Raw genomic sequence first — 16,586 nt, 5'->3', positions numbered from 1 at the left:
CAAGAAGAATGGGATCTTTTCAGACATTAAATTCTGACAATGACAGTGAGTAGCCAAGAATACAACTGCTCATGCTCTCTGAATAATTCCACATTTAAAAGGACTCGCAGAAAAGCATTTGGGGGAGAGGGAGTGTGCCAGTAGCTGAGACTGATGGCCACCACCTTTAAGAAGGGTAAAATTCTGGAAAGGTAAAACCCAGAAGCGATTTTTAAAACTACATTTTAAAGCAAGAAGCACAAAGGAATGGATGGTTTTACAGTAGGAGGGGAAAAACTTGCTTATGCGAACAATTGAAGAGATCTTAGAAAGTGTGGAGAGCTGGAAGTATGCTAAGAGGATGAAGATAAGCAGGAAAAAAAAAAAAAGACAAAAAAATGGTCAATTCTTGGAACTCAGTCCAGCGAACTTTACATTTATTCTGGAAAAATTCTCAAGTGAGTTATTAAACAGATGGTTTGTAAGCTTTTAGAGAGAGAAGTAATAGTCACTCAGAATCAGAACAGGTATGACCGGATCCCGCCGTAACCCACCTGGATTTTAGCACGGCTCTCAGGTTGTGTCTCTCTCTCTTGTCTTGATCTTTCTCATAAACTACAGATCTGAATTCCCCAATATTTGCTAGGTGTTTCCACACGGATGCTTTGGAGAAAATTTTCATTTATTCTTTGATTAGACAAATATTTGGGCTAATAAGTACCAGACACTGTACTGGGCGCTGGGAATATACCAAGGCAAAAACAGAGCTCCTATCCTCATGAAGTTTACATTCTGGTGGGTAGTGCTTTCCTGATTTGGGACTTTTCCTCAGTCACCAGCTCTCTCCTGTCTTTTCTGAGCCACATGTAGTTTTCCTGGGTTATCAGAGTCCTCAGGCTCCAGGGCTTCACCTTCTGTCCTTACTCTCCTTTTTTTTTTTTTTTTAATTGTGCTTTAAGTGGAAGTTTACAAATCAAATCAGTGTCTCATACAAACATTTATATCCACCTTGCTATATACTCCCAGTTGCTCTCTCCCTAATGAGACAGTACACTACCTCTCCCCACTCTCTATTTTCGTGTCCATTTGGCTAGCTTCTGTCCCCCTCTGCCCTCTTACCTCCCCTCCAGACAGGAGCTACCCACATAGTCTCATGTGTCTACTTGATCCGAGAAGCTCACTCTTCACCAGTATAATTTTCTATCCCATAGTCCAGTCCAATCCCTGTCTGAAGTGCCCTTACTCTTCTTTTGTCCTCAGTTTAGGATGATGAGGAGATGGGGCTGCAGTGTTCCTTGGTCAACAGGTACTATAAAAAATCAAGCACAAATCAAGTGTGCAGGCTTGGGTGGGACTTACTGAAAAAAATAAGTAATTTAGTCCAGCCAGGGAGGAGGCAGCTTTTGAGCTGGGTCTTGGGAATATGCCCAGAAATGCTATCATGCAGGTTCTATGCAACAGATATTAATTATCTAAGTTTCAAATTTGGCAGATGTATTGTCCAGCCTCACCTTCCAATTTAGCCCTTTAGTCATTACATGCTACAGGCCCTGCCCACAAGCTTCCAAGTCTATCTTTTTGCTCAATCGATTTTCTCAGCCAGTAATGTCTGACATGTCCTTTTCCAGCTATGGAAACCTGACACATTTCCCAAGACCCAGCTCAAAAACTGCCTCCCCCCGGCTGGACTGAATTACTTATTTTGCTTAGTAAGTGCTGCCCAAGCCCCCACACTTGATTTGTGCTGTACTGTGGTCTGTGGAGCAGATCTACTCTGTCCTATAGGGTCGCTATGAGTTGGAATTGACTGGAAAGCAATGAGTTTGGAGCCCTGGTGGCCCAGTGGTTAAGAGCTACTGCTAACCAAAAGGTTGGCAGTTCAAATCCACCAGCTGCTCCTTGGAAACCCTATGGGGCAGTTCTACTCTGTTCTGTAGGGTTGCTATCAGTCAGAATCCACTTGGCAGCAATGGGTTTTTGGTATAGCACTTAGTTTCAACTTCCTTTCTCACAGTCAATTGATTTGTCTATCTTTCCTCATTAGAGTCTAACTTCTTTTAGGTCAAGGGTCTTCATGCACCTGCATGTAATACTTCACAATAAGTGTTGACAAATTAAGGACTAGAGCTAAGAATGGTTGAAAAAAAGATCAAAGGAAGGATAACATTTCCTATGATGTGAAAATTACATGAAATTCCTATTTCAGTACCCATAAATAAAGCCAGCCTATATTTTCTACGACAGCTTTTGAGTTCCAGTGGCAGAGTTGGGTAGTTGAGAAAGAGGTCTCATGGTGTGCAAAACCTAAACGTTTACTATATGATCCTTTACAGAAAAACTTTGTGATCTGCTTTACAATAAGGGTTTGATGACTGAGTCATTTGGTCAGGATACCGAGATTATAAGTCTTAGTTTCTTTGTGTAGTGGCAGTATTAAGTATCTTGCCTTACAAGTTGCCATGAACATCAAATAAGATAATGCATTTGAGACAGTATAAAACTATAAATGAAAGACAAGTCTGTTTACAATGTGCTGAAAAGACAGAAAGTGGTAAAATGAGAAAACATTAAACGTTTTTGTTCTGCCATCGCTTTCTTTCCTTTTACAGCCTTCATTTAAACTTTAAAAATTTAAGAAAAAATTCACTTTTTAAGTTTCCGTTCTTTAGGTTACAATAGGTCACAGGTAACTTCCTTTCAGTCTTTCTTTTGTGTTCCCACTTCCTGTTCTTTCTCACATGTAATTCCCTCCCCCGCCCCCATTTTCTTTAAATAGTATCTCAACTGGCCCCTACAATAGGTCAGCGAAAGAACTGGGACACGTCTGATTAATTCCATTTTACACACCAGGAAACTGAGGCACACCCCAGTTGACTGCGGAGCTCTGACTCAGCACGCAGGGAATCCTCAAGGCCGCGCTCCTCTGCGCCTTTCCTAACCCCTCTCGGCAAACGAACCGGACCCGGCCGAGCTTTCAAGCCTAGGTGGCAAACACCTCTTTAGCGCTCAAACCCGGAGCTCCCTTTTCCCTTCCTCCTCCCACTCCCGACTGCCCCCCCTTCCTCAGGAGCAGGTGGTAGAATCCACGCTCAATACGCAGGCGCGTGGCGACGTGAGGCGGGGACGGGGCGGGGACGGGGGCGGGGACTGGGGGCGGGGTGGGCGCGGGCTCGATTTTGGGCCGCGGCGGGAGCCGGAGTCGCCGCCGCTCGAGTGCGCAGGCGCCTGGCGGTTACCGGTCTCGCCATGGAGCGGAAAGGTGAGCAGTGGAGCGGCCTCCGCCACGAGGGGCAACGGCCTCCAGGGCGAGGCCCGGGTCAGAGCCCGCAGCTGCGCCTAACCGCCGTGGTTGAGTCCCCGGGCGTGCGGCGCCCCTCCACTGAGGTGGCGACGCCCCTCACCCCCCGCTGCTGGGCTGCCGGTCCGCGCCCCCCAACCGGGGCGTCCTCCCGCGCCGGCCGTCATCGCCCCTTGTTCCCCGCCAGGCCGGCCGGAGCCTTGTGGTCACCGCGGGGCCCGGCCCTCGGCGGGCGAGGCAGACCCAAGCCTGCCGGCCCCCTTAACCGGCCCAAGCCCCCTCCGGCGCCTTCCGCCTGGTCGCTGCTCTGCGCCCCGTGGGCCGCCCGCCCCCCGGCCGACCGCCTCGCTGAAGCCGCGGCTCTCGCCCCGGAGCCGTCCCCGAGGCAGGCCCCGCAGCCGGGCCTGGCAGCCCTGCTAGGTCTCCACCCTCACCTTGGTCGCCTCCTTCCCTCCACATTCGCCCTTCATCAATCCCTCTCTCCTGCAGTGCTTGCGCTCCAGGCCCGAAAGAAAAGGACCAAGGCCAAGAAGGACAAAGCCCAAAGGAAGTGAGTCTTGTACCCCAACAACCCATTCTTTGGATTGCCTCCGGCATCTCCTGTCTAGTTTCCTATCTTGAACCTGCGCCGGGTTTGGGCACCCTGCGGCCCTAGCCACATGGCCTCGGAGCGGCCTTGGAGGGTCGCTCTCCGGTGTGGAAAGGAGCTTGTCTTTCTGAACAGCAGGCCTGGGTCTGGCCTGAGCAGCCCAAGGCCTGCAGGACAGGCCACTGGAGGGAGCAGAGCCCTCCTGGGACACAACTCCAGAGAGGAAGGCACAACCTCCTGTAGCTTGGGCCTCCCACCTGGAACTGGTAGATCATTATTAGGCTATTTGTGGACTCTGGACTGTTTTCAGTACCTGCTTCCCAGCGTCTTAACTTGCCTCCAACGTCAGCACAGTAGGCCGTCAGGAAATTCTTGAATGAATTTTCCATGTTTACTTCTGGTTCTGCCAACCACACGCTCCCTTTCATAGAGGGCATGAAGCTTTCTCCTGGCTAGTCAACTTCCTGAGCCTGCAAGGCGCATCTCGGTCCTTGCGGTGTGCAGGCAGACCACTGTGTGTACACAGGTAGCATCTGTTCTCTCTGAACCTCACACGGAATGCAGATACCCTCTGGAGGGGCCCTCACATAGTGATGGGAAGGCTCTTGAGCTAACTGACACTGTAGGTGATTCTGGTTTGGTGTATTAAGTGCCACATGTCCAGTTTTATCCGCAGGATGCGTCACAGTGGTTTAGCGCTATTGTGGGAAACACAAAGTTGGTCACAGCCTACTAGAAGCACCCGATAGAGGGCTTCTGCAAGTCAGGCTTAGTCTGAAGAACTTTTACGTGTACTAATATTTCATTGGAAAAGGTCTTGGAAACCGGCTTTTAGATAACTTGTATTCTCCATCTAATTCTTAGTTGTAGCTGCATTATGTTCTTGACACTTTGCCATTTACTCGATGTCTTGTGACTTTCTTTGCATTTCTGGTTTTTAGGTAGTCTGATTCTTTCTGTGCTGATCAAACACATTTCAAAGGCCTTCCTAGGTTACCCTACTGAATGACAATACCAGACCGTGTGTGTGTGTGTGTGTGTGTGTGTGTGTGTGTACATAATGACTTATTTTTCAGTAGTGCTAAAATGTAGGTGATCTCACCTCTTGCTCCATTCGTTATCTGTCTTAGGAAATTTTTTATTTTGCAATGCACTTGTTGACCAGGGCATTTAAGCATGAGTTTATATATATGTGAATATATTTACCACTCGATTATCCATATATGCATTGTTCACAATCAGTGGTTAATCCTAGATCGGTTTAATGAGAAGAGTAAGGACTTAACCCAATTCTAGTGTGCAGTGGAAATTTAGATAAGTTGCTCTTTTTTTCCATGCTTTAGTTTTGCTGTTCTTTGTGGGTCTGATAGGAACGTATTATAAAAAGTTTTGTTTTCTACTTGTGTAAAGAGGTTGTGATTTTATTATTCACTGTTATTTAGAAGTTATCTGTCCTGGACTCTCTTACTACTAGGGAATTAATCTTTATTTTAGCCTGAATCAGACTATAATTAGGGAGGTAAATGTACATAGATGATCATAAACTTTATTTTTAACACCAGACTTTCATTACTTTGGATTATCTATTTAGATCATATACTTTATTTTTAAAGCCAAATAGATGAATTTTGGATTATCTGTTACTTCTTCATTCACGAGCATCAGTAACCTACTGTTATTTGTGTTCTTAATTATTTCCATACTTGCACAAAAGGAAGGGACTAGTACAGATAATCTAGTAGTCATTTTACTGAATATTTCATCTTGCACAAGTTTGACTCCTGAAAGTATATGTGAATAAACTGCCCCGTTGACTTGTAATTAGTTGTTTTTAATTTGTTTTCAAGTAGTAGTTTTCTTTATAATTTTGACTTTTTTTTCTCCAGCCTCCTTTTAAGTAGCTGAAATTATTAATTAACTTGGTTAGAGTGCTATAAAGTCAGAAGTTCAAGTCCCACCAGGCTTATGTAACTTGACTCTGTTCCATGCACTCCTGATGACTTCCAGTCATTTTACAAATGAAAGCTGCTGGTTACCAGCGATTAGTCAGGGAGAGGGTCTGGGGAAGGAACATGCCATAAAGTTTGGTCTTTGGAGTGAGACCTGTCTAAATCTTGAACTCTGGTTTTGCCACTTTTTAGCAGTCTGACCTTGGACAAGTCACTTAAGGAAACAGTCTCACATATAGTTATAACTGGTAGCTTAGTTATAATGAAAATTGATGAGGACCTAAAGATACAAAAAGCAAGCATTTAAATGAAGAATTTTGGAAGTAAAATAAAACCTGTAAGAGCCAAATTCCATGGGACTGCCTTGTTTTCTGGGTATTACAAGTTTTCCAACTTTGACTGGGCACAGTCTTACCACTTTTCTGTTGCTCATTTTAGTGGAAAATATTTGAGTTTTACTTCTCTGACAGGTTTCCGCCTTACGTAGGTTCCGGCTTTTGCGGGTTTATGTGTAACAGTGAATGGCATCCCTAATTTATTCCCTTTTTAAAGGTAAGTGGGAGAGTAAATGGTGGGTAATTTAATCATGGTGTGGTACAGATGGAAAGAATTTTTGGTTCCTTGGTTTTATAGATCTTAAAACTAGAACCCAGATACATGAAATAATGTATCCAGGGCTCCTGCCTGCCAGCTTAGTGCACTGTAGAATTTTTTTCCTTTGGGTTCTTTTCCTGTACTGAAATATTTTAGGGATTTTTAGTTGTCCTATTTGAATAATTCCTTCTCCATTTCACTTTTTGAGACGCTGTGCTTTTATTTACTGACATAAGCAAGTTGGTGATGATCTCCATTGTACTTTAAAGATTAGGAAACTGAGATATGCTAGGTCACTCCTGTAGAAAGTTGTAAAGCTGGGATTCAACCTCAGATCTCCAAAGCCCTGAGTACTAACTGTGCTGTCTCCAAGCGATAACTCCTTGTGGTGATTCTGAGAACAAAATAAGGTAGAGATTGAGTAATGAGGCTCCCTTTCATGGCCCAATGGCTTATGTCTCTGAAAGAGCACTGTGCTTTATCTCTCTTTAGTACTCAGTTTTCAATATGTATGCCAGGAGCTGTGTGTCTTTACCTGTCTGTCATAAGTTTTTATAATTTAACCCAGTTAAAATCTATTTTTTGATATTGCTTTCATGGGACATAATTTCAGAATGAATTTCATACCTGATTTTATTACTTAGCTCAGGAAATTAGTTTGGATAGTAATTTTCACCTTATTTGCAGTTAAAGACCTTTATGGGTTTAGTATAAATTTGGTAGTAAAACTATTTAATTGAGCCGGGGAAGTGCTTTTGCTCATTCTAGCAGTCACTGATCTTTGGAGTCAGGGGAGTTAGTGGTTTTACTTCGTAATTTTCAAAAAATGCAAAATGAGGATTTAGAAGGGAAAATACTTCAAAATTTTCAACATTTTTATCCAGAAGGCAATAGAAAGTGTCAACTTGGAAGAATTTTAAAAAATTAAATGGCATTGGATGTTTTTACACTTAACAGTGTGCCTTGGAAATTGGCTCTTTATCAGTTCCATTTAGTGTAGTCTTACTTAATTGTCTTAAGGTCTGCCCTTTTTCACCAAGTCTTAGGGATGGTTCCATATCAGGCCACGTGGAGTAGTCTCATCCAGCGTCAAGTGGGTGTGACATTTTTAACATTAAGTGAATGTACCGTAGTTTATCTTAGTTCCTAATAATATGTACGTATATATAGTATACATACGTACATACCGTTTTAAGACAAAAATGGAATCATTGGGCCTATTTTTCCCACTTAACATTATCATAAACATTTCCCATAACATTAAATATTCTGTATCATTTTAAATGTTCCACTGTGGACTCTCCAGTTTTTCACAATTCACAGTGAAGATGAATGATGCTTTTGCACAAATCATTGCTCACACTGGTGATTATTTCCTTAGGATAAATTCTTAGAAGTATATTACTGGTGTGTACATTTTAAAGACTTTTAATATATATTTTCAAAAATTTGCTCCAGAAAGACATCCAGTTTAACTCCTATTCATTAAACAAATACAGTGAAACCTGTGAGAGCCAGAACTCAACGGGACTGCCTTGTTTTTCGGTCTTGCAAATTTTCCACGTTTGATGGTGCAGTCTTACCGCTTTTCTCTTGCTCTTTATTAGTGGAAAGTAGAGTTTTCCTTCTCTGACAGGTTTCTGCCTTACACAAGCTCTGGCTTTCACAGGCTTTACTCTAGTTTTTGAACACCTTCCATGTTCAAAGCTCTGTTCTACGTACATCAATGAAAAAAAATCCTGCCTTTGAGCTTTATTTTGGTAGAGGGAGACAGACAATAAACAATAGATATAATAAGTACATTACATAGTATATTAGGTAATGAATGTTACAGAAAAAATTTCAAAGTAGAGGATACCAGGGATTTGGGAAGAAGAGATGGGGTTACACGTTTAAATAGAGCGCTCAGGGGCACACTGAGAAGGTGACATTTGAACAAAGACTTGGACTACTTTCTGTCTCTATAGATCTGCTTATTCTAGATGTTTCATATAAATGGAATCATACAATATGTGGTCTTCTGTGACTGACTGCTCTTTTTGATTGTTTCATCATTGGCCAGTTGGAGCCTCTTCATGATGGTTCCTGAGTCCGGTTGACTCAACTGACTTGTCTTTGCTAGCTTTTTTGCTCTCTGGTATGACAATATGTTCCGGGCTCATCTTGTACATTTTTTTGCACCTGACTAGGAAATAGCCCTTTCTCCAAGAAGTCTTAGCTTAAAAATCAGTCTAGGACCCAGGATTTTTCTTATCTTTTTTTGATTTACATCCCTGTCTCCTTTCTTCCATGCTGAAAACTCCAGTTGTCAACAGCACCAACATAGTTACTCATTTTCCTTTTCCCACAGTATACATACAACAGTCTCAGAATGACAGTGCCAATGCTCTGCTGACTATATGATTACCAAAGAAAGCTCACTACTTTTTTGTTTGTTCACAGGGATGTAGAGTCGGGTTACTGAGTTTTAAAGTTGCATGGGCTAGTTCCTGGTTCTGGGATTATGTCACCACTTTTTTTAGGTAGGAAGGAAGAGATTTGTATAATTTTGCTTTTAGTTTTATATCATCTTTGGCCTTTTTTTTTTTTTTCCCAGAATTATTTGGGTCATCTTTGTAGCTTAAAATGAATATTGTATGTAATTTTTGATTGTTGTGAGTTATTTTTTAAATATGGGTTTTGAAGCAAGCTATGAGTAAGACTAAAGAGAATGGTAGTTATTAGAATGCACAGAGTGGCCCTCTTCCTTCCTACCTAAAGTGAAGAAGGCTCTTTAGCTTCTGCTGGTTGCTCTGTGAGAGAGAAGACGAGTCCAGTGTTACTAGGTCTTCAGATTTTTTGAGAGAAACTGGATTCCTGGGTTTTTATGTGATTATCCAGATTGTTAAGTGTTTGTAATTATTTTGTCTTTTTTTTTTTTTTTGAAGCCATTGTAAATGAAAGTTCAGGGACAGGAGTTGGTTTGTAGCCTGCCCTTTGTAATCTCAGCTCCAGGGTCTTTAGGATGAGAATTAGGCATTAATAGGCCTATTGTGTCAAGCATCCTCTCCCAAAGATACGGTAAATTGTGGAAGAGCCCTGTGGTTCTATGGGCCTCTTACTGAAGGATTAACAATGGAAATTTGAAAAAAGACCCATGAGATCAGCTGTGAAGACTAGAATATCCAGTTTTTCAACTAATTTAACAAGAAATTATTTCAGAAAGTTACCAAAAACCACAGAATAGTTTAAATATACTTTTGTTTACTTTTAGAGAGGTATAATAGCGAAATAGTCCCACTGAACACAAAAATCAGTTGACAGGAACTAGATACATAAAAACCGTGTTGTTCATTTGTACCAGGGCTTGCCTTTAGTTGTATGGATGAAGGTTGAGTCTGGGTGTAATTCATTGCTTCATAAATTTATTGGTGGCTTAAATGCCTTGAACAAGTACTGTTGGGTATTTTAGGATAGTTTATCAAGAAAGTTTGGGATCATTTAATATGTATTTTAACTACCATATAACAATTGTCATGAATAGTGGTGAACAAACATCAGTGCCTTGAAGTTTAGTGTTGGTACCATAAGTCATGTCACTAACCTGTATGTAATATTTGATTTGCTCAATTCTTTGTTCTTAGTTTCTAGGCATATTTAACAAGGCTACCGAAAAATTTTTTTAGGTTACTGGACTTTATTTTTGAGAGCAGTTTTAGGTTTACAGAAAAATTGAGCAGAAAGTACAGAAAGTTCCCAAATACTCCCTCTCCCTACCCCCAGTTTCCCCTATTAACATTTTGCATTGATTATGGCCCATTTGTTATGATTGATGACCCAATATTGATACAGTATTATTAACTAACTGAAGACCATAGTTTACATTAGTTTCATTCTTTGTGTTGTACGGCCATATGAGTTTTGATAAATGTGTACCCCTGTGCCACACCTGTTCACTTCTCCCCTGCTTCCTCCCTCAACCTCTGGTACTTCCTCATCTTTTAAGTGTCTCTATAGTTTTGCCTTTTCTGGAATGTTATATAATTGGAATCAGACTGATTTTTTTCCCTTAGCAGTATTTATTTAAGCTTCCTTCATGCCTTTTCGTGGCTTGATAGCTCATTTCTTTTTTTGTTATTGTCAAGTAATATTCCATCGTATGGATGTACCACAGTTTATCTGTTCACCTATTGAAGAACATCTAGATTGCAAATTTTTGACAGTTATGAATAGTGTTGCTGTAAACACTTGTGTGCAGGTTTTTGTGTGGACATAAGCTTTCAACTCATTTTGGTTAAATGAAAAAAAAAATTAAATGCCTAGGATCATTTGGGGTACTTGTCCTTTTGGGGATGGTGTTTTGAATTTTTGTTTTCTGAAATCGTAGGATAGCCTCATTTTGTAGCTGACTATAAATGTAACTTATTGGGCAATGAAAATGGCTAGTATACCTCCATCCATACCTTTTCCTCATTCAGTTTGCTCTTAGTTGTGGTGTTATTCTTCGGCCTGTGACATTTCTTGAATGTCATTTCACCAAGCCGCTTGATCAAAGATGCCAAGTTCTCTACGTTCTGTCTACACATGAGATTGGTGGCAAGCTCCCTTGATACTCCTTGTCTCTTCTATGCTAATATTAAAAATGTAATGGGATAAGTTGGGTAACTAAAGGCTCATGTGGAAGAATAATACAGTTATATACTCACTGGAGTGGGCAGTCGGGGTTCAGTGGAAGAGTTCTTGTCTTTCATGTGGGTTTGCATAGAACACTTCCAAGGCTCAGCTTTGATTCCTGGCCAGTGCACCTCACGTGTAGCTACCAGCTTGCATGTAGTTATAATGCTGAACAGGTTTCAGCAGAGCTTTCAGACTAAGATGAATTAGGATGAAAGGCCTGGCAATCTACTCCCGAAAACCCAATGAAAACACAGTTGACCACGGGGATGGCACATGACCGGCAGTGTTTTGTTCCATTGTGTATGGGGTCGTCATGAGTCGGGCCAACTTAATTGGCAGCTAACAACAACAGCAACATACTCCCTGGGAATAGGAGCTATTTACGAAAAAGAGCCTGTCTTTTTGAATCACACAGTTGTGGGTTAAATGTGCCTCCAACACCATTGTTGGGTGAACTTAAACAGTTTCATTTGACTTTTAAGAGTCTGAGTTGGCCTTATTGCAGATGGTGAGGTTCTGAGGATGAGTGCCTAGCCCAGAGCTGAGTTGATGTGCTCTGATGACTGCTTTCTTTCACACCTTGGACCTTTATATGATATTTTTTCTTTTTTTAATTATGATTTTTTTTATTGTGCTTTAAGTGAAAGTTTACAACTCAAGTCAGTTTTTCATACAAAAACATATACACACACTGCTATGTGACCCTAATTGCTATCCCTACAGTGTGACAGCATACTCCTCCTCTCCACCCTATATTTCCTGGGTCCATTCAATCAGCTCCTGTCCCCCCTCTGACCCTCTCATCTCGCCTCCAAACAGGAGCTTCCCACACAGTCTACTTGAGCTAAGAAGCACACTCCTCACCAGTATCATTTTATGTCTTATAGTCCAGTCTAATCTTTGTCTGAAGAGTTGGCTTTAGCTTTGGGTTAACAAAGTCTGGGGGCCATGACCTCTGGGCTCCCTCCAGTCTCAGCCACACTATTGAACCTGGACTTTTTAGTAGAATTTCAAGTCTGCATCCCACTTTTCTCCTACTCCATCAGGGATTCTCTGTTGCGTTCCCTGTCAGGGCAGTCATTGGTGGCATATATGTGAAGTTTCTTAATTACTATTTGTGTATCAAACAAATAGTTTTAACTCATCTTTTGGTGTTTTCTATGTATGTGTCTGTATCAGGTCTATATGGGAGTGTATAGTCATCTAAAGATCAGGGATGGGTTATATTGAATGATTTTTATATAATACCTAATAAACTTAGGCATAAACTTATAAACTTGTTTTGATGTTGCCAAATCTTAGCTCCAGTTTAGAATTTCTGAATTGAAATTATTTGCGTATGTCTCAGAAATTAAGTTCAGATAAAATTAGCTTCATAAAGAAGTTGTAAAAGATTGTTACCTTGCAAAAGAAAGGAGTTTTCTGTCAGGAAGAATAGATGTGGAAAAAGTGTTGGTGGAAGAAATTCAGCATTTATTGAGCGCCACTGTATGCAGGTCCTGGAACTTAAAATAGTATCATATGTCATCTTTGTATCAGTTCTCAGTAGGTGTGATACTTTAGAAGGGATACAGAACCAACAACCAAAAAAAACAGAGATGACTAAAACACAGCCCTTATATTCAAGGGATTTACAGTCTCTTAAGGGAGGTAAGGAAACCCTGGTGGCGTAATGGTTAAGTGCTACAGCTGCTAACAGAGATTGGCAGTTCATATCCACCAGGCGCTCCTTGGAAACTCTATAGTTCTACTCTGTCCTATAGGGTCGCTATGAGTCGGAATCGACTCGATGGCGGTGCGTTTTAAGGGAGGTAAATACACAAATATGATTTTCCTCCAGTTCCTAGAAGATAGCTTTCTGCATTAGGACATCCTACAATTCCCCTCTTCCCTGAGGCAGAAAGAAATAAAATATTACAGTTTACTTGTAAGTAACCTAGAGCTTCTAAGGTGCTTATTCCAGCCAGCTTTTAGTCTCTTATTTGAAGCCAGAGCAAAATCTTTTCCAGGACCCTAGACACATTGTCTTCAAGTCAGTTTCTTCTCCTGAATTATTCCAGATTAAGCCCTACTGCCCCTTACCTCCGTCAAACTCAGATGTGAAAAATCGGTTCAAATGGCAACAGCATACTCTGTCTGCTTAACCCAACCTAATTTTTATTTATAGCCTGTCTTAGTCATCTCGTGCTGCTGTAACAGAAATACTACAAGTGGATGGCTTTAAGAAACAGAAATTTTATCCTCTCACAATCTAGTAGGCTAGAATTGAGGGCATCAGCTCCAGCTGAAGGCTTTCTCTCTCTTTCGGCTATGGAGAGAGGTCCATGTCATCAATCTTCCCCTGGACTAGGAGCATCTCCATGTAGGAACCCTCGGTCCAAAGGACATGCTCTGCTCCTGGCACTGCTTTCTTGGTGGCATGAGGTCCCCAACTCTTTGCTTGCTTCCGTTTCATTTTATCGCTTGTAAGATAAAAGATAGTACAGTTCACATCCCAGGGAAACTCCTTTTACATTGAATCAGGAATGTGACCTGAACAAGGGTGTTTCGTTCTCCCCTAATCCTGTTTAACCGCAGGCGAAGATTATGATTTATAACACAAGAAAATCACAAAATGGAGGACAACCACACAATACTGGGAATCATGGCCTAACAAAGTTGTCAATATTTTTGGGGGACACAATTCAATCCATGACATTCTACCCTTTGGGCCCCCAAAATTCATGACCTTGCCACATGTAAAACGTATTCACCCCATCCTATTGTTCCAGAAGTCTTAATTCAACTCCAAGTCCAAAATCCAAAAATTCCTCTTAATCTGTGAAATGTAGAATACAAGTTATCTGTTTCTAAAATACAATGGCAGAACAGGCATAAGCTACACATTGCCATTACAAAAAAGAAGAAATGGGAGGGAAAGAAGGCATAACAGGCACCAAGCAAGTCAGAACACATTACATTAGCCCTTAAGGCCTCGAAAATAATTGTTTGTTCTCTGAGACCATTTACACAATAGCCCTGCCCTCCAGACTCTAGATATTGGCCACACTCTCTGGATTCTGAGTGGAGAACCCTCGGCTTTGGGCTTCAGTTCTGCCTTCTAGGCCCACTGGGACAGCAATTCTGCTCCCTTGGCTTTAGGTTCACCATTCTCATCCATCTGAGTGGCGACTCCACCCTTAGAAACACCAGAGGCCATGGCTCCACCCTTTGAAACCCCAGTGGTCCTGGGCATACCTTTTGAAACTGAGGCAGCTCAGCTTCCTGTGTTCCTTGTCTCTTCAGCTTCTGCTTCCTGGTTCCTTGTCCTCTTGGCTCCTTGGGCCTCACACCCACATCTGCTCTGCTGGGGCAAGTGTTCCAGAGCTCTGTAGCTCCACCAGTAAGTGCCTGGAGGTACCCCACATCGCCAGTAAACTTCAGCCAGAAGGCACTCAGTGCTCTTGCTCCATGGGTCGGCAAGCCTAGCTCAACTGCTAAGTGCCCGGAGACACCCCACTCTACCAGGAAGCTGCCTGCGGCGCACAGGCAGTCAGCTCCATGCTACAGGAGTCGGCTCACTCCTGGCTCTGCTGCTGTCGGATCTCTGCTGCCGCCGGTCCTCGCCGTCTGCTTCATTTCCGCTGTTAACAGTTCTCAATTCCTTCTGAGTCCTCTATCCATTCAGTTTCAAAACCGCTTCCACATTTTAGGTATCTGTTAGAGCAGAAAGAAATAAAATATTACAGTTGACATGTAAGTAACCCAGGGTTTCTAAGCTGCTTATTCCAGTCAGCTTTTAGTCTGTTATTCGAAGCCAGAGCAAAATCATTTCTAAGACCCTAAACACGTTGTCTTCAAGTCAGTTTCTTCTGAATTATTCCAGATTGAGCCCTAGTGCCCCTTACCGCCTTCAAACCCTTACTCAGATGTGAAAACCTGATTTAAAGCGGCATCAGCACACTCTGTCCCCTTAACCCTACTTTTTTCTTTATAACTCTTCTCATAGCCTGACATTATAGAACACATATCACCTCAGAAGACATCGAGGTGTAGGACTGATAACTTTTGCTGTCCCAACTTTTGTAACTCACCAGCTAAAACTCAAGAACCAGATAAATTTGGGCTGATTGGTCACCTCATGCTAGAATGTAAACATGTTGGAGGCAGGGACTACTTTGTAGTTTATGGTTGCGTTTCCAGTGCATAGAAAAGTATCTGGCATACATATAGGCACTCAGCAAAAATTCGTTGAATGAATGAACAAGTATTTGAAGATTTATCAGACCAAGCACTGGATAAAGATATCCTCACAAGTTCCCTATGAAGTAGGTATTCCTGCCCTCATTTTACATGAGACAACTGAAGGGAATAAGGTCAGAGCTAATGGTTTGGGGGCAGTGAAGAGTCAGATCACGTAAGGTCTTGTAGGCCACTGTGAAAAATCTATTGTGATTGTAAAATGAGTCCCTAATAATTGTGCTTTATTGAAGATCTCCAGTTTTGTTAAAGTATGAAATCCAAACCCATTGCTGTTGAGTCTATTCTGACTCATAGCGACCCTATAGAACAGAGTAGAACTGCCCCATAAGGTTTCCAAGGCTGTAATCTTTATGGAAGCATACTGTCACATCTTTCCCCAGTGGAACAGTTGGTGGGTTCAAATCGACGACCTTGTGGTTAGCAGCCGAGTGCTTAACCACTGTGCCACCAGTGCCTAAAAGCATGCTGCTTGTGGAAACCCAGGCTCCAGAAATTAGGCAGTCACCAACAGGGTGCCATCTAATGGCTGTTAATCATGAATGTAGGCCGTGGAAACCCTGGTGGCCCAGCGGTTAAGAGTTCAGCTGCTAACCCGGATATCTGCAGTTTGAATATCCTCGAAGTGCTCCTTGCAAACCCTATGGGGCAGTTCTACCTGGTTCTGTAGAGTCACTCTCTGAGTCATAATCGACTGAACGGCAATGGGATAGAACAGGGTGCCATCTAGTGGCTGTTTATTATAAATGTAGGCTGTGAACCTTGCCGAAAATAAGGTCTCTCAAGCTTGTTGACCAATCCAATCCTAAATGTGTAAGATGTGGATGCCAGAAAAAGCTTTGTTTTCTGAACTACTTAGAGTAAGTTACAGACATCATGCCCCCTTTTCCTTAAATACTTAAGTATTTTCTTAGAACAAGGAGTTACTTACATAATCACAGTATCATCAAAATCAGCAAATGAAACATCACTTTGGCTTTATTACTTTATTACTTTGGCTTTATCTAAAGCTCCTGTTTAAATTAGGCAATTGTCCCGATGTCCTTTATAGATAAAGGCTTTTTTTGGTCCAGAGTCCAGCACAGGATCACACATTGATTTTAGTTTTTATGTCTCTTTAAAACTTTGCACAGCCAGCTTTGTCTTTCCTGACAATGATTTCTTTGAAAAGTATGGGCCATTTCTTCTATAGGATGGCCCTCAATTTGGGTTTGTCTGTTTTCTTGTGACTTAGGTTATGCGTGTTGATACTACCTAAGTAAATTTTATCTTCTTGTGGCAT

The 16,586-nt window shown here is 42.0% G+C and overlaps 1 protein-coding gene and 1 long non-coding RNA gene across 3 annotated transcripts in view; one reads left to right on the top strand and one right to left on the bottom strand.

Annotated features, from left to right (window-relative positions):
* Positions 1-4,862, bottom strand: part of LOC111750178 (uncharacterized) — a 96,697-nt gene extending 91,835 nt beyond the window's left edge. Inside the window, exon 1 of the long non-coding RNA XR_002785350.2 lies at positions 4,180-4,862. This is a non-coding gene — a long non-coding RNA (uncharacterized LOC111750178). The remainder of the gene's footprint in view (positions 1-4,179) is intronic.
* The window catches only part of SRPK1 (SRSF protein kinase 1), a 74,677-nt gene continuing 61,244 nt past the window's right edge, over positions 3,154-16,586 (top strand). The window contains exons 1-2 of one of the 2 annotated variants that reach the window (XM_010588056.3): positions 3,154-3,238; positions 3,767-3,827. In XM_010588056.3, the coding sequence (XP_010586358.1) occupies positions 3,226-3,238; positions 3,767-3,827 (74 nt within the window). In that variant the 5' untranslated portion in view covers positions 3,154-3,225. Of the gene's footprint in view, positions 3,828-16,586 lie in introns of both variants that reach the window. The other variant, XM_064285247.1, reaches the window with a different exon arrangement.

This window comes from Loxodonta africana, chromosome 1 (assembly GCF_030014295.1).
Source record: "Loxodonta africana isolate mLoxAfr1 chromosome 1, mLoxAfr1.hap2, whole genome shotgun sequence".
NCBI classification, from domain to species: Eukaryota; Metazoa; Chordata; class Mammalia; order Proboscidea; family Elephantidae; genus Loxodonta; species Loxodonta africana.
Note: the sequence above shows the minus strand (reverse complement) of the source record. Positions and strands in the feature narration are given on the sequence as shown.